This window comes from Sus scrofa, chromosome 6 (assembly GCF_054392235.1).
Source record: "Sus scrofa isolate SSC_HxYL_T2T_F1_AM1 chromosome 6, Sscrofa_HxYL_maternal_Yorkshire_Landrace_v2.0, whole genome shotgun sequence".
In the NCBI taxonomy this organism is placed as follows: domain Eukaryota; kingdom Metazoa; phylum Chordata; class Mammalia; order Artiodactyla; family Suidae; genus Sus; species Sus scrofa.
In genome coordinates, this window is record NC_139388.1 from 52,568,835 (window position 1) to 52,592,159 (window position 23,325).

The window sequence follows — 23,325 nt, forward strand, 5'->3', positions numbered from 1 at the left end:
CCCCTTCTGGCAGCATCAGTGTCTCCTGGGAACCGGGAAAAAAGCAATTTTGTCTTTTGGCCATGCTTGGCATGTGGAAGTTCCTGCGCCAGGGACTGAACCCTTGCCACAGCAGCAACCCAAGCTGCTGCAGTGACATGTCAGATCTGCAACCCCCTGTGCCACAAGGGAAGTCCAAAAAAAGCAAATTATCAGGCCCCTCTACATGCCCATGAGTCAGAAACTCGGGGCAGGGGGGCCCCTCCCAGGACTCCAACGCAGACTCAAGCCTGGTAACGGAGCACACGGCAGTCGCCTGGACAGGTGCTACAAATCTGGCCTGCAGAGCCCAGACACTGGCTCTCCAGAGGACGAATCTGCCTCCAGGACATAAAGTAATAATGTTGCTGATAATGTCTAAGGATCCTGCTGACTGTCACAGCTTGGGGGGAGTAGGGGGGGCGGTCCTGATCGAGGCCAGAGATGCTGCTGACACCTTGTGGGGCACGAGGCAGTCCCCACAGCAGAGACTGCAGGCCCTGATGTCAGTGCCCAAGTTGAGAAACCATGCCTTGGACCAATGACATCAGGGATTGTCAGCTTTGCTGGATATCATGGTGGGACCACAATTATCGTCTTTCAAATCATCATCTGTTAAAGATACACATCTAAGTATGTATGGCCGAAATATATGATGTTTAGAACATGCCTTAAAATGCCCCAGAACAAAAAAAGAGGAGGCAGACCTAATGGCACATGACCGGCCAAATGTTAGTAACTGCTGCAGTTGGATGCCCGTGACGTGGGAGTCCACTGCATGTGCTGTTCTTTTTAAAAATGTGTATGTATGTTAGGAATTTTCCATTTTAAAAACTTTAAATAAGGGGGAAAAAGGAACAGAACCCTGGCCCAGCCTCCTCCGGAGACACCCAGAGCCAAGCCCTCACCCCTTCTGGCCTCCCTATAGGCTCTTTATCGCCTGCTCCTGACCACAGTCAGGCCTGGTGCTGTGTGCCCGTGGCCGCGGCCACCAGTCCCCCGGGAGGGCCCACCTTGGCGATGATAACCTCCTTCCGCAGGATCTTCATGGCGTAGTAGCGGCCGGTGGCCTTCTCGCGCACCAGGATGACTTTGCCGAACGTGCCCTTGCCCAGGAGCTTGAGATAGTCGAAGTCGTTCATGGTCTGCCCGGGACGGGGAGAGAGTCGGGTAGTCGGGCTTGGCATAGGGCCCACGGGAAGAAATTTTAACAGAGAGAAAGTCAAAGGACACTGCTGCCCAAACACTCAGGCATGAGCGGGAAGGGAGGCTCTGGGCAGCCACTGTTTGTTCTGGAGTGGCCTGCGGAGCCAGGCTCTCCAGCTCCTTGGCTCTCCGGCATGGGGCCCTGCGGGGGCTGGGCCCACAGCTCTGCCACGGGGGTGAGGGATCTTCACGACTTCCCAGGATGAAGCTGCCTCAGCCCAGGGGCCCAGAGCAGTGCTGAGATGCCCTACCCTACGGGGCAGTCGGGAAGGGTGGCGGCTGGGCCACACGCTCTGTACGGAAACCAAGGGCGGCAGGGCCAGACTTGGGAGGGAGAGGAATGCTCCCCGTGCTGCAACCCCCGACCCCACCCCGGCCTCCCGCCTCCCCCCGAACCCTGAGGACTCACCACCTTGGCCCGAGCCTTGCTCACTGCCACTTCCATCTCCTCAGCAGCAGAGGAGTCACTGGGGGAGCCACACTTGTAGTCCATGGGGTCCTCACCTGCGCCCCGCTGCTTGAGGCTGTTGGCAACCATCTGGATGGCCCGCATCCACTCCTCCCTGTGTGGGGACACCTATGAGTCCTGGGGCGCCAGGCCTCAGGCAGGAAGCGCTGAGCCCCACGAGCCACAATGGACAAGCAAATGACCCAACACCTTCGGGCCACCGTATGGAGATCTGTCTGACCTGGGGAGAGCTGCGGACCAGACTGAAATCTTATAGGCCCTCTGGCCAGCGTGGGTGGGAGAGGCCAAGAGGGGAGCAAGGACAAAGACCATCTAGCCTGCGGAGGGGCCTGGCCCGAGGGCCACTTGAGGTCAGGCAGCACATAAACAACTAGAGGAGAGACTGCCTTTCTCACGGCCCCTTGAAAACGAGCTACCAGCCTGAGCCCTGAACAAGGGAGAAAGACGCTGCCCTCTGAGTCCCCTGGAATGAAGGACGAGCTCATGAGTACAAGTGACCAGTGTTTCATAAAAGAAAACCATGCACAGAAGGAAGCCTTCATTAGCTGAAGAAACCGAAGCCCTCGCAAGCCAAAAGCTGACCAACATGACGACTCCCTGGGGGTGTCTGCCTGCCCAGGGTCAGGGACTGTCCTGGAGGGGTGGGAACGTGGGAGAGAAGGGGCAGACAGGGAAGCAGGCCCCAGCACATGGGAGATGGGCTTAAGAATGATCGACTCGTTCTGCCACTCATGACTCAGAACGTGCCAGGAAAGGATTTTCTCTGGATACCAGCAAACAGTTCTGTCTGTAGAGAAGGAAAACGCATCTAGGAGAAGTAAGTTAACAAGACCACACACAAAAAATTAAAAAAAAAAAAAAAATTTAAATGAGTTTTCCTGCATCACAATAGTGCAATAGCAAGCGTGGCACACCAGCCCTCCCCAAGCCCAAGCAGAGTCTGGGGCCCTCCTGATAAGCCACGGATGTCAGCCTCACTCAGGAGGCAAAGACTACATCCCTTCATCCATGCTGCGACCCAGCCCCCGGGCTACTGTGTAGGTGCCTGGGCAAGACTGAGCAGCCAAAACCCAGAGCGGCCCCAGCCCCGGGACACACCCCGGCTGAGCGGCTGGAGCCTCTTCCCTCCCTGACCCAGCATCTCAGGCTGGCATTTCTCAATCTGCCTTCCCCATGCCCTCTTTGGAACAAATAACAGTATAAATCCCTATCCTTACACTATGTTCCTGTTTTTCAAAAACTGGGGGAGGGGGAGTATATCCCATGATATGATTTATCAGATCATAATTGTCCTCTCAGAAATTTTAAAATGCGGAGTTCCCGTCGTGGCGCAGTGGTTACGAATCCGACTAGGAACCATGAGGTTGCGGGTTCGGTCCCTGCCCTTGCTCAGTGGGTTAACGATCCGGCGTTGCCGTGAGCTGTGCTGTAGGTTGCAGACGCGGCTCGGATCCCGCGTTGCTGTGGCTCTGGCGTAGGCCGGTGGCTACAGCTCCGATTGGATCCCTAGCCTGGGAACCTCCACATGCCGCGGGAGCGGCCCAAGAAATGGCAAAAAAACAAAAAACATACACAGATCTTGAGGGACCCCCACATACTAAAAAAAGCAACTTGCAGACCAAGATGTGCAGTGTGCTCTCATCTTTGTCCATGAGGGAGAAGAGCAGCCTGGGTGAACCACTCGGCGCGGCCTCGGCCCGGGAGGCAGCACAAGCAGCAATACCCAGGGGCCTCTCTGGGCCTCAGGGCTGGGGAGCAGAGCTACGGCTCACAGAGCAATTCTGCCATCAGGCAGCACTCAGGCCTCCCGCCACTGCTGTGCCCCAAGCCTGCACCCAGAGGACGTGTTCAACTCACGGAAGCGGTTAAAGATACTGGTGGGCCCTGACCATCCCAACCCACTGGGATGCAGGAGGCTGGTTCTCTCCCACCGCCTGACAAGCCCCGGATCCTGTGCCAACTGGACTGGGGTGGCAAGGTTGCAGCACTGAGAATTCCAGAGAAAAAGCAAGGGCCTCCGTCCAGGAGACTCCTCAAGGGTTTGCAACATGTGTCTGGGGCAGAGGGGAGCTCCCACCCAGAGCTGAGGCTGAGCACCTTCCACCCCTCAAAGGAGAGCTTGCAGGAGAAACCCTCCTGCCCCCTGCAGGACACGCTGAGGAAATAACCACATGCCACCTCACTCCATGCTCCTCAAGGGGGCTGGGGGGGACACGGAGGCACACAGCCATGGAGTCACCCGTGCAGGTCACAGCAGTGGAGCAGAGCCCCCAGCCCAGATGGCCCCTCCTCCCAGCACCAGCTACGCCCTGATGAAAGCCACAGCTTCCTCCCAGACCAGACTGTGCTCGAGGGAAGGCTTGTGGAATAAGGGTCACTGTGTCAAGGAGCCCAGGAGCGGGCAAAGCAAAGCCCCTTCTCGGGAGTCCTGGCTGGACACCCGTCCAAGGAGGCCTCCCCACTAACCAGCAAGGCCAACGCCCTGTCTCGCAGAGCACACCACAGCCAGACGCTGTAGGGATGCTTTACATGAGGCGAGCTGACTCCTAGAGTCCTCCTCACAACCCTGTGTGTGAAGCAGAAACTAGCATTTGCCTCATCCTACAAACATGGAGACGAGGCACGGAGAGGCCAGCGTCTGCCCAGTGACGGCCAGCAACCAGAGGCTCGGGGGCACACGTCCAGCCCCGCTCCGCCAAGCAGCACTAGGCCCGGGAGCAGGGAGCTGGGACCCCAAGTGGCCTCACCTGGCCTCCGTCTGCCTCCCACGGCCCCTGGACCCGGCGCGGCAGCTGAGAGCACGGACTCTGGAGCCTGATGGGCTGGAGTGAGTCTGAGCTCTGCCCCTTCCCAGAGGCAACACTGGGCAGGCTGCGCGACCTTCCTGTGCTTCAAGGGCCCGTGTAAGGGCACAGTGAAGGCTGAGCAAACATGTCAAGAGGGCTGAGAGAATTTCGCCAGCCAGCAGGGCAGCAACTTCCCCCAGTGCCTTGGGCGTGCCAGGCGTTGTTCTGGGTGCTGAGGGTGCCGCAAGGGACAAGCTCCGTCAGAAGAATACAAGTGCATAAAGGCTCCAAGGCAGGGACTGCAGAGGACGCCCCCTCTCAGAGGGTGGTCAGGGAAGGCCTCTCTGAGGAGGTGGTATATAAGCCAGGGCCTGAAAGATGTCCCTGGAATGTGGGACGTCCCCAGTGCCGAGAAGAGGCACTTGGCCCATCGCTATGAAATAAACAAAACGGAGGGAAGTGACAGGAAGGGGGCAGCCCAGCGAAGTACCAAGAGGGAAAAGAAACCAAGCAGAGCTATCAGCACGGCCAAGGGCACAAGGAGGGCGCATGGATGCGCATGGGTGCCTTCCGAGGAAGGCACAGCGGGTGTGGCTGGAGCCAACAGAGAGAGAGGAACGAGGGGATGAGGGTAGGAGGGAGCACAGGCCACTCCCGGCTCCACAGCCACCGTAAGAGATTTATGTCTTAATCCTTATCATCACAGGAAATTGTGGAAGGGTTTACAGGGGGGACAGGATCTGATTTCTGCTTGAAGTCAGCAGCTGCTGGGTGAGGCCAGGCCTGGAGTGAGAGAAGCAGCACAGGGAGACAACAGCAGCCCCGTGGTGAGAGGTGCCAGCGGCAGAGGCGACAGAGGGGAGAAAGGAGCTCCATGGCGTGGGATGCCCCGGGCCAGGGGCTTTCACATCTCCTTCTGTGTTCCTCACAGCAGCTGGGGGACCGAGCCCCACTGAGAAAGGGGCGGAGTGGCTGATCTGACTCCAGCCCCGGGCTACACTGCTGAGCAGACCAAACTGTGCCCCCGAAGGCAGCTCGGTGAACTGGAGAGGCCAGGGCTGCCCACAATGCACAGGCCTGTCCTCATCGAAGCTTCAGGAACAGTGACTGACTGCTGGTCTGATGGCAGATGGGGACCTCTCTCCCTAACCTCCCATCCAGGGGTGTGTTCACAGCTGGAGGGCATCTGGGGTTCCCCCTCTGTTAAGACACCCACACATGGGCTGACCTGGCTGACCTGGGCCCAGCCCTGCCCAGTAGGTAAAACCCAGGTCCTTCAGGTCTTCTTTCTTTTATTCTGTAACTCTCTGTGCCTCAGTTTCACCATCATATGCCTGTTTAGCAGGTGAAAAGAACTCTCTCTTAGAAATATTGTAAGGATAGGGAGTTCCCATAGCAACTCAGCGGAAACAAATCTGACTAGTATCCATGAGGATGCAGGTTCGATCCCTGGCCTTGCTCAGTGCGTTAAGGACCCGGTGTTGCAGTGAGCTGCAGCACAGGTCACAGACACAGCTCGGACCCCTCATTGCTGTGGCTGTGGTGTAGGCTAGCGGCTGCAGCTCTGATTCAACCCCTAGCCTGGGAACCTCCATACGGCTTGGGTGGCAGCCCTAAAAAAAAAAAAAAAAAAAGACACACACACACACAAAAAGAAACACTGTATGGATAAAATGAGTTAATATATGTAAAAGCCTCAGAGTAAAGTCTGGCTTAACAGGGAATTAGTTCAATTATTCTTTTATTCATTTAACAAACACATACTGAACACCTATTACATTCTCCACACAAATAAATACAAAATGTCACACTTGGTAGGGTAGGTGCTATAAAGAAAAATAAAGCAGGGTAAGGGTAACAGAGTCATGGAAGGCAGGGCGGGTCACTTCAGAAGGTGGCACATGAGCAGAGACCTTGCAAATTAAAAAGAGAACTGTCATCATAGCCGAGGGAAGAGGATTCTAAATAAAGGAAACAGCAAGCGCAGAGGTCCTAAGGTAGGAAGTATGCTTGGAATGTTTAAGGAACAGCATGGAGACAGGGTGGCCAAAGGGAGGGAAGTGGCAGTAGGAAATGATTCTGGAGCAGAGGTCAGATCACACAGGACTTTTGTAGAACAGAGCACTGACTTGGGAGTTCACTCCAAATGGGATAAAAGCCACTTGGAGGTCTAAACAGTGAAATTACAGGATAAGACTCACATTAAAAGATCACACTAATGCAGGAGTTCCCTGGTGGTCTAGTGGTTAGGATTCAGTGCTTTCACCACTACAGCCTGGGTTCAATCCCTGGTCTAGGAAATAAGATACCACATCAAGCCGCTGCATACTGAGGTCAAAGAAAAATATCTATCATACTAATGTGATGCACTATGAAGTATACCTGCCAAGACCAGAGGTCTACAAACTTCTCCTGAAAACGGCCAAATAGTAAATATTTTAGGCCTTGCAGTTCACAGTCTCTGTCACAATGACTCAGTTCTGCCATTGGGTAGCAAAAGCAGCCAGAGATAACTGGCAAATGAATGGACATGGTGTGTCCCAATAAAACTTTATTTATAAAAATAGGAGGCCGGGCCCTCATTTGCCAGCCTTGCTTCAGATCTTATTTCTGGTTTACAGGAAACAGAGGCACAAAAGAACAAAGAAAACAGTACCCAAGGGCAGTAATATGACACATTCAGAGTATGGGACATCCTACAACTAGCCTGGCTTGTCCAAAAAAAAAAAAAATTTCAATGTCGTTGGGCAGGGAGTGGAGAGACAAAGGCTGGATTAAAAGAGGCCAGAAACAACATGTACCTGGGTTTTTCAAATCCTGGTTTGAAAAACATTTTGAGGACAACTGGGGAAATTCAACTACAGCATGGATATGGCGAGGACGTTAGTAAGTACGTGTTATAATCATCTCAGCTGTGATAATGGCACCATGATTCTGTAGGGAAAAGCTCTTTTTCTTAGGGCTTTTCTGACGGATTAAGGGGGAAAGTGTCACCAAGTATGAACAGAAGGTCAGGATTCAGCCTAAGATAGCACCAGACGAGGCGAACGTGACAGATGCTTAACTGCTGAACCTGGACACAGGGATCTAGCTGCTCAGGCATTATACTATTCTTTCAACTGTTCTGTTCCCTGGAAACAAGCTGGGAAAGTGAGCAGGGGAATCGCTCTAGCTGCCCTGGGGAAGGCATGGGAGGCTGCTGTGCAGGAGCCCAGGGAGCAGGCCACTGCAGCACCCAGGTGACAACCCGTCCCAACCCGGTCAGCCCTCTGCCCCACCGCCCCCCACCCCCACCCCAGGCCTGGGCTGGGCAGGGAGGACAGCCTCCCCTTCTGAGTTTCCAGCTCACACCTTCCCTGGGCCTGAGGTCAGGGATCTGGGGCTGGGGCTCGGCAATCCCAGCAGATTTCTCTCCAGAGGCACGGCAGGTGCTAAGGGAAGGAAGCTCTCCAGCCCCACACTCAGTAAATGGATTCTTCCCCAAGCTGAAGAGCATGGGACCTTGCTAAAATGGAAGCCAGAGCAGGTCTTTCGCCTACCACGACTCAATGCTGGCTCCCGCTGCTCCTTCTCCAGGCTTGCCCAGTGCATGCCAGCTACGGCTGAGTCGAGGGCTTCCTGTTTACCACTCCCCCCTGAATCTTTCAGCAACCCTGTGACAAACCCCAATCCGTTCACTGCTTGCCAAGCCCCGCAAGGATCTCCACCTGGAGTCCAGGTGCCGGCTGAGCTCGCCAGCTTCAAGGCCTCCACCTCCCCTCTTCCAAGACCCCCAGCCCTTGATTCTTTAGTGACGCATAACCCTCTGTGGTCCCTGGGATGGCAAACTGTCTCGCCTCCAGGCCTTTGCTTATGCTGGTCCCTTTCCTGAAGCCACCTTCTTTTTCCCATCTCCATGGCCAACTCCTACTCACTCCTCAAAACTCAGCCCAACACCTAGACTCTATGCACCTACTGGTCTCAATTTGCTTTCCTGGCAGTCCATGTTTTTTGTGTCCAGTTTTCATTTGAGTAACACCTCAGCTGGCCTGAGATGTCATTCTGTCCCCCTTGGTGGGGCAAGTATAGTTTATTTTATTATTTATTTATTTTGTCTTTTTGCCTTTCCTAGGGCTGCACCTGCGGCATATGGAGGTTCCCAGGCGAGGGGTCGAGTTGGAGCTGTAGCCACCGGCGTACGCCAGAGCCACAGCAACTCGGGATCCAAGCCGAGTCTGCAACCTACACCACAGCTCATGGCAACGCTGGATCCTTAACCCACTGAGCAAGGCCAAGGATTGAAAATGCAATCTCATGGTTCCAAGTCGGATTTGTTAGCCACCGTGCCACGACAGGAACTCCAGGGCAAGTATGTTTTAACCTTTGGAAGCTTTGTAATAGTGATTACAGTATAGGTTAATGGTAATACATCTTATGATACTGTTTTGTGCACGCTCAAGAAATGCAATGTCCCCAAGGGTAGCCACCAGCTACATGTAGCTATTTAAACTTAAATTAATTAAATACAATACAAAATTCCATTTCTCAGTCGTATTAGCCACATCTCACATTTCAAATACTCAAAAGGACATGTGACTACTGGCTACCCTCTTGGATACCCCAGGCATTGAACATGTCTATCATGGCAGAAACTCTTCCTGGACAGCACTATTCTAGGGTTCTCCAGAGGATCAGCTGAATCCTCAACCCACAGACAAGCTAAAGGATTGTTTCTCAAAGTAAAGACCAGGAGTTCCCATCGTGGTGCAGTGGTTAACAAATCCGACTAGGAACCATGAGGTTGTGGGTTTGGTCCCTGCCCTTGCTCAGTGGGTTGAGGATCCGGCGTTGCCGTGAGCTGTGGTGTAGGTTGCAGACACGGCTCGGATCCCTCATTGCTGTGGCTCTGGCGTACGCCAGTGGCTACAGCTCCAACTCGACCCCTCGCCTGGGAACCTCCATATGCCACGGGAGCAACCCAAAGAAATACCAAAAAGACAAAAACAAAAAAAACAAAACAAACAAACAAAAAAAGTAAAGACCAAAGGGACAAAGTGGGGGAAAAATATCTGCCACTCATTACAAAGGGCTAAGCTCTCCCATATATCGAGGTTACAGAAAAAATAAGAAAGACCAAGTACCCGAAAGAAGGACAAAGGATATGAACAGATAGCTCAGAAGAGAAAGTTCACATGGCTTGTGAACACATAAAGGACACTCAAACTCAACAAAGAAAAAAGGCCAGTTAAAACCACCCTGAGGGGCCAGTTCCTACTGATCAAGTTGATAAAAATTATGTCTGAAAACACAAGGCTGTGAGGACACTCTACGACACGGCCTAATAGAAGAAATCTCAAAATTACAAATGCATATTCCCTGTCACCCAGCAATCCTACATCTGACAACTCATCTTACAGATTTACTTGCACAGAGGTCAAACAAGATGAGCACAAGGCATTTAAACTATCGCATTGCTTCTAATGAGCCCCAAAGCCTGGAAACAACCCCAGTCACCATTAATACAGAATTGCTAAACAAACTTGGGGACACAGATGTGTACCTGTTTCTAAAAAAAAAAAAAAAAAAAATGGCGTCAGCAGGAGCAGCAGCTCTATATATCCTGAAGCAGAGAGCGTCCCCAAGATGCATTATGTATAAAAAGCAAGTTCAGAACAGTTTGTATACGATGCCATCTTTTGTGTAAGAAGAAAAAACTAGGGGAGTAGGGCACAAAAGCCTCTATCTGAATGAGCCTGTCCGCTCGCTGTGAAGAAGCTCTCGTAGGACACACAAAAACAGCAATTAACTTGGGGGTGGGGGACAGGACGTATGGGGCTGAAATGAGGGCGAAGCTTTCACTGCACACCTCCTTGTGCTGTTTGTGAATAAATATACCTTCTGATCTTTTTTTTTTCTTTTTAGGGCCTCACCTGCGGCATGCGGAAGTTCCCAGGCTAGGGGTGAAACCAGAGCTGCAGCTGCTGGCCTACACCACAGCCACAGGAACACCGGATCCAAGTCACTTCTGCGACCTATGCCACATCTTGATCCCTAACCCAGGGATCGAACCCGCATCCTCATGGATACCAGTCAGGTTCTTAACTGGCTGAGGCATAACGGGAACTCCTTATCTTCTGATTATTAAACATATCTTTCAAAAATCAAAAGCAGCTCCTTGAGATCCTTTGCAGATCTTCGACAGTCAGAGGCCCTGAAGTGGCCCGGAGCTCCTTACTGTTACCAGGCTCCACCGTGTTCCAATGTATCCTCCCGTCTGAGGACACAGAGAGGGGGCTGCAGACTGAGAACCCCTGCTCTTTCCAGCTCACAAAAGGGAAACTCCTAAGCAGCGGCTCAGGGAATTCTGTCCACCCGCGTCCCTTCTCCTCACACGGAGCCTGGGGTCCCTCTTAAAGGGCGGCCACGCAGAGGCCCAGACTTGCCTCTCATCCGGGGAGTCCACATGGAAGGTCCTCTCGATGACTGTGGTCCACTGCAGGCAGCGTATGACAAAGGTGTTGGGCCGAGGTCTCTCGGTCTTCATCAGCTGGCATTCTGCAGAACGGCGATGCAAGCAGGGAGGGTGAGGGGCAGCCCTGCCAGCCTGCAGCCCACATTCCCCGAGCCACCTCATGTGTCAGCCATGTAACACTTCGGTGACCGAGACAGCCCTGGTCATGCCCCCACAGGGCTCAAGGTTGGTCCAGTGAGTGCGTGTGTGGAAGCGGGCAGCCCACCAGACAGTGATGGCTCCGTGGTCAGGGCTGTGCCGGGGGGGAGCCCAAGAGGCAGCAAACCCAGCTCAGGGGCTCCAGAGGGTGCCCCAGAGTGCATCTCTGCACTGGGCCCTGAAGGCACGAGGGTGCGTGGTGTGCAGAAGCCTACAGGTGAGAGAGGCCCCAGCACACTTAGGGAAGAGCAGATTCTGCGCCGAGGAGAGAGGAGTGAGAGGTGAGCCCAGACGGGCCTGCGGGACTCGGAGTGCATGGCGGGGAATCTGGACTTGGTTCTGAAGGCAGCAGGCGACCATGGAAGGCTTTAAATAGGGAAGGGATGCGAACAGATTCAGAGCCCTCTGGCTGCCATGATGAAGGTGAGAGAGAATGGAGATGGGGACCAGGGAGGAGGCTGGGACTCCCCAGAGTGGGGGAGGGGAGGGAAAGGCGGGGAGACAGGCCACAGCGGGGTGGGGGGAGCCATCTGGAATGAGGCCCTGGCTGCCGGCCTGAGGATGAGGGGCAATAGGGCCCTCCCTTGAGAGGGAGGTAGGGAGCAGGAGCAGGCTGGGGAGGGAGGGGAGGCTCAAAGGCAGTTTGGGACATGCAGGGAGCCCATGGTGGCACATGAGAAGATATCCAGGGAGAAACGAGCAGGAAGCTGCACAGGACACATGGGGGGTTCAGGTGGGAAGCCTAGGGCTGGGAACAGCTATGCTGGGGTCACCAGCACGTAGGAAAGCAACCAGGACAACAGAGAGGTGAGTGGGACTGGATTCCAGAGCCAGCAGGTGGGGGCGGCCTTGGAAGGTGAGGCTGGGAAGAGGCTAGAGCAGGGGGCGAGCTGGGAGAGGACAGTGGCCTGCGCTACAAAGTAGTAGTAGAGACAAGTGTCTCTGAAATGTTCTTAGGAGGTGGGACAAGGACGTGGTGACCCATCAGGTCAGCAGGGAAGGAAGCTGGCAGGGGGTCGAGGGCAGGACTGTGATTCTGTGAGGCCCAGGCAAGGGCTCTGAACCTGCCAAGCTTTCACTGGTCAGTGTCCGGCCAGAGGCACCACTTCAGGCACCACGAGAGGCCGGAAGGCTGGGAGATGCGCCAGCTTCTCTCTTCTTCCCGCTCTCCATCGCCGGCCAGCACAGCCTCTGAAGCCCAGACCACACAGGGCTGGAGCAGGGGGAGGTGGCAAACACATCTGAGGGCCCCAGACAAGCTCAAAGCCCAGGAATAATCAGGCCTCACGTGCCCCCCCGCCGCCCCAAGACTGGCCAGCCACTCCCTGAGCCCCGGAAACGCACCTGCTACGGAGAAGTTGTTTAAGGGGGGCAGGGTCTGGTCGGGGGCCTCGGGCCGCTCCTTATAGCCAATGAAGGAGCCGTCACTCTTCAGCAGGAAGTACCGGGGCCTCCAGGTCTTGATGTATTCACCTGAGCGAGGCGGGGCAGGGAAGAGGTCAGGGCAGCCAGCCCAGTGCACCTAGGGCCTCCCAAGGGGCACCACATGAGGATGATGGAGGGCCCTGGCTGATGCAGGCTGGGCCTGGGCTGGGCCCAGTGATCCAGAGGTCATGGCTGTCAGGAAGGCGCCTGCTGCAGTACCCAAGGCCTCAGCATGTGGCCAGCAGTGAGCCATCCTCGCCAGCACGTGGCCCAGTCCCACGGGAGGTCTAGGCTTCCAAACACACACGCCCTGTGGCCCTGAAAGGCCCAATCCCATGGGCTAGTATTCACCAGTACAGCTGTGCAGGTGGATCAAGTGTCAAAACACCATGCCAGGCCGGGTCGAACTACAGCTATGCCCTCTGAGTGCCCCTTGACCCCTTTCATTTGTTCTAACCATGAACGACCTGGCACCCTGTGTGTGTACACACACACACACACACACACACACACACACACGCGCACACACGCTATGAGGCGAGGACCCACTCCTTAGAGGGTTGCTAAGGACTAAAATGAGACACTGAAACACATATCCACGCAAAAACTTTACATCAACGTCCACAGCAACATTACCCATAATAGTAAAAAGCGGAAACTCAACAGCCCATCAACTAATGAATGGATAAACAAAATGCGGCCTATCCACACAATGAGATATTATTCAGTCATATAAAGAAATGAAGTGTTAATACATGCGACTAGGTGGATGAACCATAACTTATGCTAAACGAGAGAAGTTTGTCACAAAGGATCATAAATTATATGATTTCATTTCTATAAAATGTCCAGAATAGGCAAATCCATAGAGATGAAGAGTAAATCAGTGGTTGCCTAGGCTCGAGGGGGGCGGAGTCTGGGGGGAAATGGGAGGGTGATGGCTGCGGGGGAGGGAGCAGGTTCCTTTTTCGACCACTGAGATGTTTTGAAATGGATGACGGTGACGCTCAACTCTAAACACGCTAAAAGTCACAGAACAGCCCTTTAAAATGGCTGAATTATATGACGTGTGAATTATATCTCCAGATTCTAAAAAAAGCGAGAGAGAGATGGCAAACATAAAGCAAACACAAAACGCGCAGCCTGGCTAGGGCCCAGTACACCAAGAAATCAATAAAATGCTTTTTTCATCAGGCCACTGGGCAGGCACAGAGTGTGCCAGGCCCTTGACTCACATGGCACGTGGGGAGGCGGGATGGCAGGGTGGGTTTCAGTCAGTCACCTCAATTCTCTACATCTTTGTTTCCTCTAACAGGAAATCCGCTCATCAATGCTGATGACTAGACAATACCATCGTGGTACTTTCGGCCAGACACTGTCCCACGTGTCTAAACAGGTTTTAACTTATTAAATTCTTTCAGATGTAGACACTAAATTTGTGTATATAACGCTCAAAAACTAGCAAAACCCCAAGTTCAAAAGCATAATCAAAGCATTATACACCATAACCAAGGAGGCCTGAAGGGTGGTTCAAATATGTGGAAATCAATGTGCTACACAGCAAGAGAATAAAGGGGGAAAACAGCAGCAAGATCATTTCCAATGGTGTAGAAAAAGCATCTGCCAAAATCCAACAGCCTTTCCTGATAAAACTGCTCAGCAAGCTGGGAAGCGAAGGGAATTTCCTCCATGGGATAGACGGCATCTGTGACCACACTCACCAATGACAGACCAAAAGCGTTCCCCTGAGATCAGGGGGATCCTGCTCTATTAAACACTGCGATAGAAGTTCTGGCCAGAGAAAAAGAAAAACATAAAAAGCATCCAACTTGAAAAAGACTAAGTAAAATTATATTTGCAGATAACATGATTCTATAAATAGCAAATCACAAAGAATCCACAAAACAATTACTAGAACTAACATATCCGGCAAAGGCCACACACAAAAACAAGCTGTGCTTGGAGTTCCCGTCGTGGCGCAGTGGTTAACGAATCTGACTAGGAACCATGAGGTTGCGGGTTTGATCCCTGCCCTTGCTCAGTGGGTTAAGGATCCAGCGTTGCTGTGAGCTGTGGTGTAGGTTGCGGATGCGGCTCAGATCCCACGTTGCTGTGGCTCTGGCACAGGCCAGCGGCTGCAGCTCTGATTCAACCCCTAGCCTGGGAACCTCCATATGCCTCGGGAGCGGCCCAAGAAATGGCAAAAACAAACAAACAAAAACAAGCTGTGCTTCTATATACCAGCAATGAATAACCCAAAAAAGAAATTAAGCAAACAATTCCGTTTACAACAGCACGAGGAGGCAAAGATTTAAACACCAAGAACTACAAAACACTGCTGAGATTAAAGACTTAAATGCAAAGACATCCTGTGCTCATGGGTTGGAAGACTTGCTATTAAGATTGCCAATACTGGAGTTCCCGCTGTGGCACAGTGCATTAATGATCTGGTATCGTCTCCACAGTGGCTCAGATCATGGTAGGTACGAGCCCTGGCCCAGCACAGTGGGTTAAGGAGCTGTGGCTCAGATTTGATCCCTGACCTGGGAACTTCCATATGCTGTAGATGCGTCAAAAAAAAAAAAGATTGCAATACTATCCCAAGGCAATCTACAGACTCAACACATCCCCTATCTAAATTCCAATAGCCACCTTTGCTGTTGATGAAGAGGACCTTCAAATTTACATGGAATTCAGATTCATATAGCGAGGGGTTCCAAACAGCCAAAGCAATATTGAAAAAGAACAAAGTAAAAAGACTCATACTTCCTGATTTCAAAACTTACTACAAAGCCACAATAATCAAATCAGTGTGGTATAAGGACACATATAGACACCAGTGGACTAGATCTGAGAGTCAAAAACTAAACCTACACACCTATGATCTATTGGTTTTCAGCAAAAGTACCAAGGCCATTCCATGTGGGAGGACTAGCCTCTTCAACAAATGGTGCTGGGACAACTGGATATCCATATGCAAAAGAACAGAGTTGGATCCCTACCTCACACCATATACCACACAAATTTATTTATTTATTTATTTATTTTAGGCAAGAAATAGATTTATTAAGATAGGACACTTGTGAGAGATGCTAGTGGGCAGGCACAGAAGCTCTGCCTACCACATAAAAATATTAACTCAAATGGATCTACCTAAATATAAGAGCTAAAATTATAAAGCTCTTGGAAGAATATACTGGGGTAAATCTTCGTGACCTTGGATTTGGCAACAAATTCTCAGATTTGACACCAAAAGTGCAAGCAACAAAAGAAAAAAATAAAGAGGACTCACTGAATGAAAAACTTCTGTGCAAAGGATGCTATCAAGAAAATAGAAGATGGGGAGTTCCCATTGTGGCTCAGCATTAATGAGCCTGACTAGTATCCATGAGGACATAGGTTCAATCCCTGGCCTCACTCAGTGGGTTAAGGATCCAGAGTTGCCATGAGCTGTAGTGTAGGTTGCAGACACACGTGGCTCAGATCTGGCACTGCTGTGGCTGTGGTGCAGGCTGGCAGCTATAGCTCTGCACTGGGAGTTCCCACTGTGGCATAGCAGGTTAAGGACCCAGCATTCTCATGGTGGCACAGGTTCAGTCCCTGGCCCAGTGAAGTGGTTTAAAAGAATCTGGTGTTGCCGTGATTGTGGCTGCGGCCAGCAGCTACAGCTCCGATTTGACCCTTAGCCTGAGAACTTCCATACGCCACAGGTGCAGCTGTAGAAAGAAAAGAGAAAAAAAACTCTAAACGAACAGGTGTGGGTGAAGATGTAGAGAAATTGAAACCCTGTGCATTGCTGGTGGGAAGGTCAAATGGTGTAATTGTGAAAGTTCCTCAAAAAGTTAAATACAGAAAACATTGTAGAGTGTACATACAGAATGTATGTCACAGATCATAAATGATATATATATTATCTAATTATATAGGATATAGTAGATTATAAATATAGAACACACAGCCCAGCAATTCCACTTCTAGGTGTATAACCCCCAAAAACTGAAAACAAATACTCAAGGAGTTCCCATAGTGGTGCAGTTGAAACAAATCTGACTAGGAACCATGAGGTTGCAGGTTCGATCCCTGGCCTTGCTCAGTGGGTTAAGGATCCGGCGTTGCCGTGAGCTGTGGTGTAGGTCGCAGATGCGGCTCGGATCTGGCATTGCTGTGGCTCTGGCGTAGGCTGGCAGATGTAGCTCCGATTCAACCTCTAGCCTGGGAACCTTCATATGCCAAGAGTTCGACCTAAAAAAAAAAAAAGGGACAAAAAGACCAAAAAAAAAAGGGGATTGAGAAAAAAAAAGACAGAAGACAAACTGGTGGCTGCCAGGGGCTGGGAGGAGGTGGACTGAGAACTGATTACTTATCAAGTCCAGGGTTTCCTTTTCGGCTGACGAAAATGTTTTGGAACTAGACAGAGGTAGTGGTTACACAACACTGTGAAGGTACTAAAGGCCATTGAATTGAGCACTTTAAAACAGTTAAACTTTTTTTTTTTTCCTGCGTTTTTAGGGATGCACCCACAGCATATGGAAGGTTCCCACACTAGGGGTGGAATCAGAGCTGCAACTGCGACCTACACCATAGGTCATGGCACCACCAGATCCTTTAAATCACTGAACAAAGCCGAGTCCTCATGGATACTAGTTGGCTTTGTTATCACTGAGCCACAACGGGAACTCCTACTAAACAGTTAATTTTGTGTTATGTACATTTTACCTCAATTTTTAAAAGAAAAATAAAACCAGAAGAATTCACCTATACAGGGGAGGTCAGGACAGGAGAGTGGTTACTGCTTGGGAGAGGCAGAGGGGCATCTGGGGATTGACTTCTTTTTTCTTCTTTTTTTGGACCACACACACATGTGGAAGTTCCCAGCCAGGGATAGAACCCTCGCCACAGGGGTGACAATGCCTATCCTTAACCACTAGGCCACTGGGAAACTCCTGGGACCTACTTATTCTATTTTTTGAACTGGACGCAGGTTTTGGGGTGAGCTTACAATCCAGGCACTGACCTGTGGTACCACATACGCGTAAACATACAATGGAATATTGTTTGGCCATAAAACAGGAATGAAAAAAAAGAAACTTATTGGCAAAAACACCCTCACAAAAATGCCACCTTACAGATGAGGAAACTGAGGCAGAGAGGGCCCACACCTGCCTGAGGCTCACAGCTGTTAACTGGGGGAGTCAGGCCTAGAAAGCAGGTTCGCTTTGTCCCGAGCCCATGTTCTTGATCACTGAGCTGCCTGCCTCTTAACTGACAGACAGGGCCTGGCCCGCCGGAGTCTGGCAGAGGGTGTGCTGAGGCTGTGTTGGAAAGGGGACTCGAACATGGCATGAAGGACCCATTCCTTGCGTGGACTATGCTGAGTGAGAGGCAGCATGTGAGCCAGGTGCTGGCTCAGGAGTTCATGGGCCCAAGCATGAACCTCAACCCTGCCACCTCCTTGCTGAAACTTTGGGCAAGTCAGTCTTCCTGCTGAGCTTCGGCTTCCTGGTCTGCAAGACAGTGCCTATCTCACAAGACAGGGATAGAAATGGGGGGGACAAAAAAAGGTGGAATTCTTTACAGTGGATTAAGAGTCTGGCATTGTCACTTCCGTAGTGTGGGTTTGATCTCCGGCCCAGGAACTTCCACATGCCTTGGGTGCAGCAAAAAAAAAAAAAAAAAAAAAAAAAGAAAGAAAAAGAAAAAAGAAAGAAAGAAAAGGAACAAAACTAGGCCTGCCTAAAGCAGAGCCCTAGGCCTGGCACAGAGCAGGCACACAGTAAACCAGAGCTGCTGTTATTTTAACCACCAGCAGAGGGGTGGGGTAGCACAGGTTTACAGACAACTAAAGGGCCCACCTTGCCTTGCCCACCTCTGTGAGCTGCCACTCAGAATGAGAGACATTGGGGAGACCAGTACATATGGTGTCAGGGTAGGTGGCCTTCTCAGCAGCTCATCTGCCTCCGCCCAGTAAGTAGGTGAAAGGAGACACTGAAGGCCTGGGAGGGGGCCTCACACACTCACACACACAATCCCAATCATTCATTCAACAGTTACTGAGTGCCTACTGCACACCAAGCACTTTTCTAGGGCACTGGGGATATCTCAGTGAACAAGCCAGGTAAAAATTCCTGCCCCTGGGAAGCTGACAGTCTCAGAGGCCTGAGCTGTTAGCCCGTTTTACAGATGTGAAACCAAAAGTCAGAGAGGTGACAGAGCTTACCCAGTCACACAGAGAGGAAGTGGCAGAACCAGGGTTAGAACCTTGACACCTGCCAAAGTTCAGAAAGCTCTAACAGCCCCAAACTCAGGGCCCTATCTGGGCAGGTAGGCCTAAGTGTCTCGAATGCCACCCTGCCTGGAAATGGGTCTCCGCTGCTGATGGGGAGGCCCAGCCGGGGGAGCCACCTCCGCCCCTCATCACCGCTCCGTGTCAGGGGGCTGGGACAGGGCAGGATGGGCGGGCACTTCTCCCAGTTCCTACAGGGCCAAGCCCATCAGCCTCCTCGCCCCCTCCAAATAGGCCTGGCCCAATCCCCTCTACGGACTCACAGCTGTCCCTTCGCCCTATCCCTGGCTAACTGTGGGGCTCGTGCCCTTGCTTCCTTCAGATCTTTATTCCAACACCCCCTCAGGGAGGCCCTCCCTGATCCCCCCGCTTAAGATCAGGCCCCCCTCCCCGGCTCACCCCCCCGACCCCCCTGGCCCTCACCACCATGCCACACAGTGGTCTACTTGGGTGCCAGCCGCCCTCCCTACCTAAGGTAAGACATGAACGGGGTATGTACACATTGACTGCTCATCAATAAATGTTTAAAAATGAAAAAAAAAAAAAATCCATAGGAGGTGGAGGACTTTTGCCCTCCTGGTTCGCCTCTGTATCCCCAGGGCCTAGACCAGTGCCTAGAACACAGGAGTGGCTCCATAAATGTATGCTGAGTGAATGAAAGCACCAAGGAGCACGGCTACCCCCAGGCCCGGCACCCCCCTCCCCAGGGAGGGTCCATGGAAGCCCGGACAGTCTGCCTCCTCCACTCCCCAGTGGCGCCTGCACAGGCCGACCGCGCGCAGGCTTCTTCCCAGCTGCCTCTGCACGCGGCGGTTCTGAGACGGGCCCACCTGGAGTCTAAGGGTCTCTCAGTCTCTTCCCTGACTTCGCTCCCCGCTGCCCACCAGCACAAGCAGATCAGCTTCACGGCATCCTGGGCGCCAGGGTCCGAGGCCGTCTCACCACTCCGCCGGCCTCCTCCAGCTCTCCCCCACTCACTCTGCTCCGGCCCCTCTGGCCAACTTTCCGTCGCAGGCACATCCCACCTTTGTGCTTGCTGTCCCATTCCCTGGGACACCCTTGCCCAGCTATCTGCATGGCGCACTCCCTCACTGCCAGGCCTCGGTCCACTGTCCCCTCCTCAGAGCTGCGTCCCTTGAACCCCGTCTTTCTCCAGCCTGTTTCCCTCAGAGCTCCTCCTTTTCACCACCTGACAGCATGGATCTGTTTATCTGTTTACTGTCTGTCCCCAGCACCCAATGGACTGCAAACTCCATGGTGGCACCACCACGTCCCCAGAGCCTGGGATGGCCAAGATGGCCTCCTACACACTCCACGAGTATCTGCCGATTGAATAAAGGCTGAAGAGCATCAGGCAGTGTTACTTCAGTGAAGGGATTTCCCCGCTCTCCAGCCACTCTGGCCAACCCTCCGTTCCTGAGAGTTGACAGGACCTCTGATGCAGGGGCAGAACTCAAGGCCTGGCTGGGGGGCTCATGCAGGGGGTCCAGCTAGACCTGGACACTCAGGCCCAAGCATCGTCACAGCTCCGCTGCCCAGACCTCCCTCAAAGATTCCATGAAATGGGCTTGTCAGGAGCTGTGGCCTGGGGCAGGCGGCGGGGGAGACACGCAATCCTCTGGGCACAAGCAGCCCCTTACCACGCTTGTGAAGCCAGCCTTCTTTGATGACAGACACCTCATTCATGGTGGCAGCGTGACACGCTGTCACCTAGCTTGGGACAGCTCAGGGCAGCAGGACATGCAGGAGGCGTGGTGGACAGAGCGCAGTCTGCAAGACAAGAGAGAGGAGTCCGTCAGCGTGGGAGGGGGATTCGCCCTGGCCCCGCCGCCCAGCACAGCCTGCCTCCCAGGCCCCTCTGGCTGCTCTGACCTGCTGGAGCCAGGGAGGGTAGGGAGACCTGCCCCCCGGGCCCAGACTGAGGGGGAGAGGGGGCCTCGTCCCCAGGGACCCCAATCCTGGGGGGAGGGACACGACCTGCCCTTAGAGCCCTACTCTGGGAGAAGCAGAGCTCCCTAGCCTGGCCCTGCACTCAGGACACCTATGCTGAGCAGAGGCAGCCCCCCATGAACCCCTACTCCTGGCTGGGCCGAGCAGCTCCACCCCCCGCGGCATTCCCATGCCCCAGTGCTAAGGTCACCTGGGATGAATTAGACAGCCCTGAGCACCTGAGGGAGTGCTCAAAGCCACCAGCATCTGCCTGCCATCCCCAAATACACATGCACGCACGCGCGCACACACACACACTCCTCTCCAAACCACAGAGTCATCAACCTGCCACCTTTAGCAAACCAAGTACTGCACCAGGTCACCTCGTGTCGCTGCCTCAGCCTCAGTTCCCTCCTTGTCCCCACCAGATAACAGGAAAGAAAGAAAAAAAAAGATCTTGGCACTCCGGATCTTGAACAAGAAAGCAATCCACACACTTATCTGGGGTCCAGGAGACAGTCCTGGGGGCTCAACCAAGGCCCTGGTCCCTTCCCCAAGACCTCTGCTTCTGTCCTCAGGGACCAGCAGCCGACAGACTGACGGACGCCGAGGCCGCTGCTTCGTCTCAGGTTCCCGGGGCGGAGGGGAGAAGGGGGGCAGGCAGCCACCAGCTGGGCCCCTACCTGGAGCCACAGGCCTGGACAGGGGCCATGGAGTCCAAGGCGCCTTTCGCCTCTCCTGGCCTGGGGCTATTTGCGGACAGCAGGTCAGGAGCTACGGTGGCCCCCAGAGAAGCAGCAGCTGGTTCTGGGGACACCGTGGGCATCAGCTTTCTCTCGTGCCCCAGGGGAGCTGGCGGGCCGGACACACTACTGCATGTGACGGTGGCAGGCTGCCCAGGCCCTGGGCAGAGGAAGGGAGGTAAGTGGGAGGACGCCGGAGGAAGACAAGACGGACAGTGACAGGGAAGTAAACAGCACAGTGAGAAATCACGTTCTGAACTCGGAGCTGCAAAGACAGGGCCCAAAAGGGGCTCCCTCCCCGGCAGGTACTCCAGGAGCTCACACCTAGGAACTGAACACACCCGTGACCAGCAGACCTTCGCTCCTAAAAATCCCACCAGTCTGCGCTTCTATCTCTAACGAGACCAGGGTCTCCATCCCAGACTCCCTTCAAGGTGGCTCAGGGCCAGCGCCGTCCTCTGGAGGCCTTGCCCCACCTCCTCCCTGGCCTCCCACCCTCCAATCTGTCTCCCATTCAGCAGCTAGAGGAACCCTCTAATCCGACCCCTGGCTTCCTTAGCTTGGGACCCCAGGCTCCTCAGGCCCTGGCCGCTGCTGAGCTGCACTCCGGCTGCCCTGCTCAGCCCGGCAGTCCCATCGACCCGGCTTCCTGACCGCCCCTCCCTCCCTACCTCCCTCCCCTCACTGGCTTCCTCCCTGGGCTCCCAACCTCTGCTCTCAACTCCTATACTCCATCCAAATCCAACCCTGTCCCGCTCTGTTCAAAACCTTCCCATGGCTCCCTAGTGTGTTCAGAACACAGACCACCACCCATTCCACCATGAGAATGCCCTGTATAAGCCGAGAGGCACCTTAGAAAGCCCTCAAGCCGAGAGGCTAATGACCCCTCCTCCCTCACCCTCACTCTCTGCCAGGCTTCTGTCACTCGGCCCCTTCTCTCTGGCCTCCATCCCCAGTGCCCTCTGTGAGCTCTCCCTCCTCCTTAAGGTCTCGGCTGAACCCGTGCCTCCTCCGGGGTGCCCTCCTGACTTCAGAGGCTGCACTGGGTGCCCCTCTGGTCAACACTCTCATTCAGGGCACCAGCCCAGCGCCTGGTTCTCCGCTGAGTGAACAATGAAAGAACCCAAGTCCCCTCCACAGACCCCCAGCCCAGGACCAGACACAGCCACGGAAACAGTCCCAAGCTTATTCAGGTCACCAATCTTTTTTTCTGAGTACGTTCAAAGCTCCAGACTCTGTTCTGGGTGCCAGAGACGGAGTGTCACTAAGAAACAGCCCCCACGTTCAGGAAGCTCACATTCCGGTGAGGAAGGTAGACAACACACAGGCACAATGTCAAGTGGTGAAGTAAAATAAAGCAGGGGGCAGGCCGACAGGGAACAGGTGCCGTGTTGGCCACACAGCACGGGGGACATGTGAGCCCACACCCGAATTAACCAGGAGGGCCGACATGCAGGGAACGAATTTCAGGCAGGGGAACAGCAAGTGCAAAGCCCCTGAAGAAGCTTGGGAAGGAGACTGGGGAGTGTGGTGAGCCACCCAGGCCAGCGGGGCTTCAGGGTAAGGCACTGGCCATGGTGGGCAGGGGGAAGGCTTAGGGTCTGGAGGCAGGAGGTGGGGAGTCAGGGACCAAGGACTTCCTCTCCAACACAGAGGCCGCCACCACGCTTCCCCCTGGTACAAGCTCGGGTCAGAAAGGGGATGGGTTCTCAAACAGGGCTGGGATGGAGAACGCCGAGGCCCGAGGAAGGGTGGATGTGGAAGGGAAGGCCAGGGGCCTGCGTCCAATCTCGGCTCTCCCCGCCCCTCCCCGCCCC

The 23,325-nt window shown here is 53.5% G+C and overlaps 1 protein-coding gene across 18 annotated transcripts in view; it reads right to left on the reverse strand.

The window, feature by feature from the left end:
- The window catches only part of AKT2 (AKT serine/threonine kinase 2), a 60,738-nt gene that overhangs the window by 7,622 nt on the left and 29,791 nt on the right, over nucleotides 1-23,325 (reverse strand). For 10 of the 18 annotated variants that reach the window (XM_013988560.3, XM_084957980.1, XM_005655818.4 and 7 more), the window contains 5 exons: nucleotides 20,477-20,606; nucleotides 12,473-12,601; nucleotides 10,902-11,013; nucleotides 1,634-1,787; nucleotides 1,032-1,163 (listed from right to left, as the gene is read on the reverse strand). In XM_013988560.3, the coding sequence (XP_013844014.3) occupies nucleotides 1,032-1,163; nucleotides 1,634-1,787; nucleotides 10,902-11,013; nucleotides 12,473-12,601; nucleotides 20,477-20,522 (573 nt within the window). In that variant the 5' untranslated portion in view covers nucleotides 20,523-20,606. 18 annotated transcript variants of the gene reach the window in all.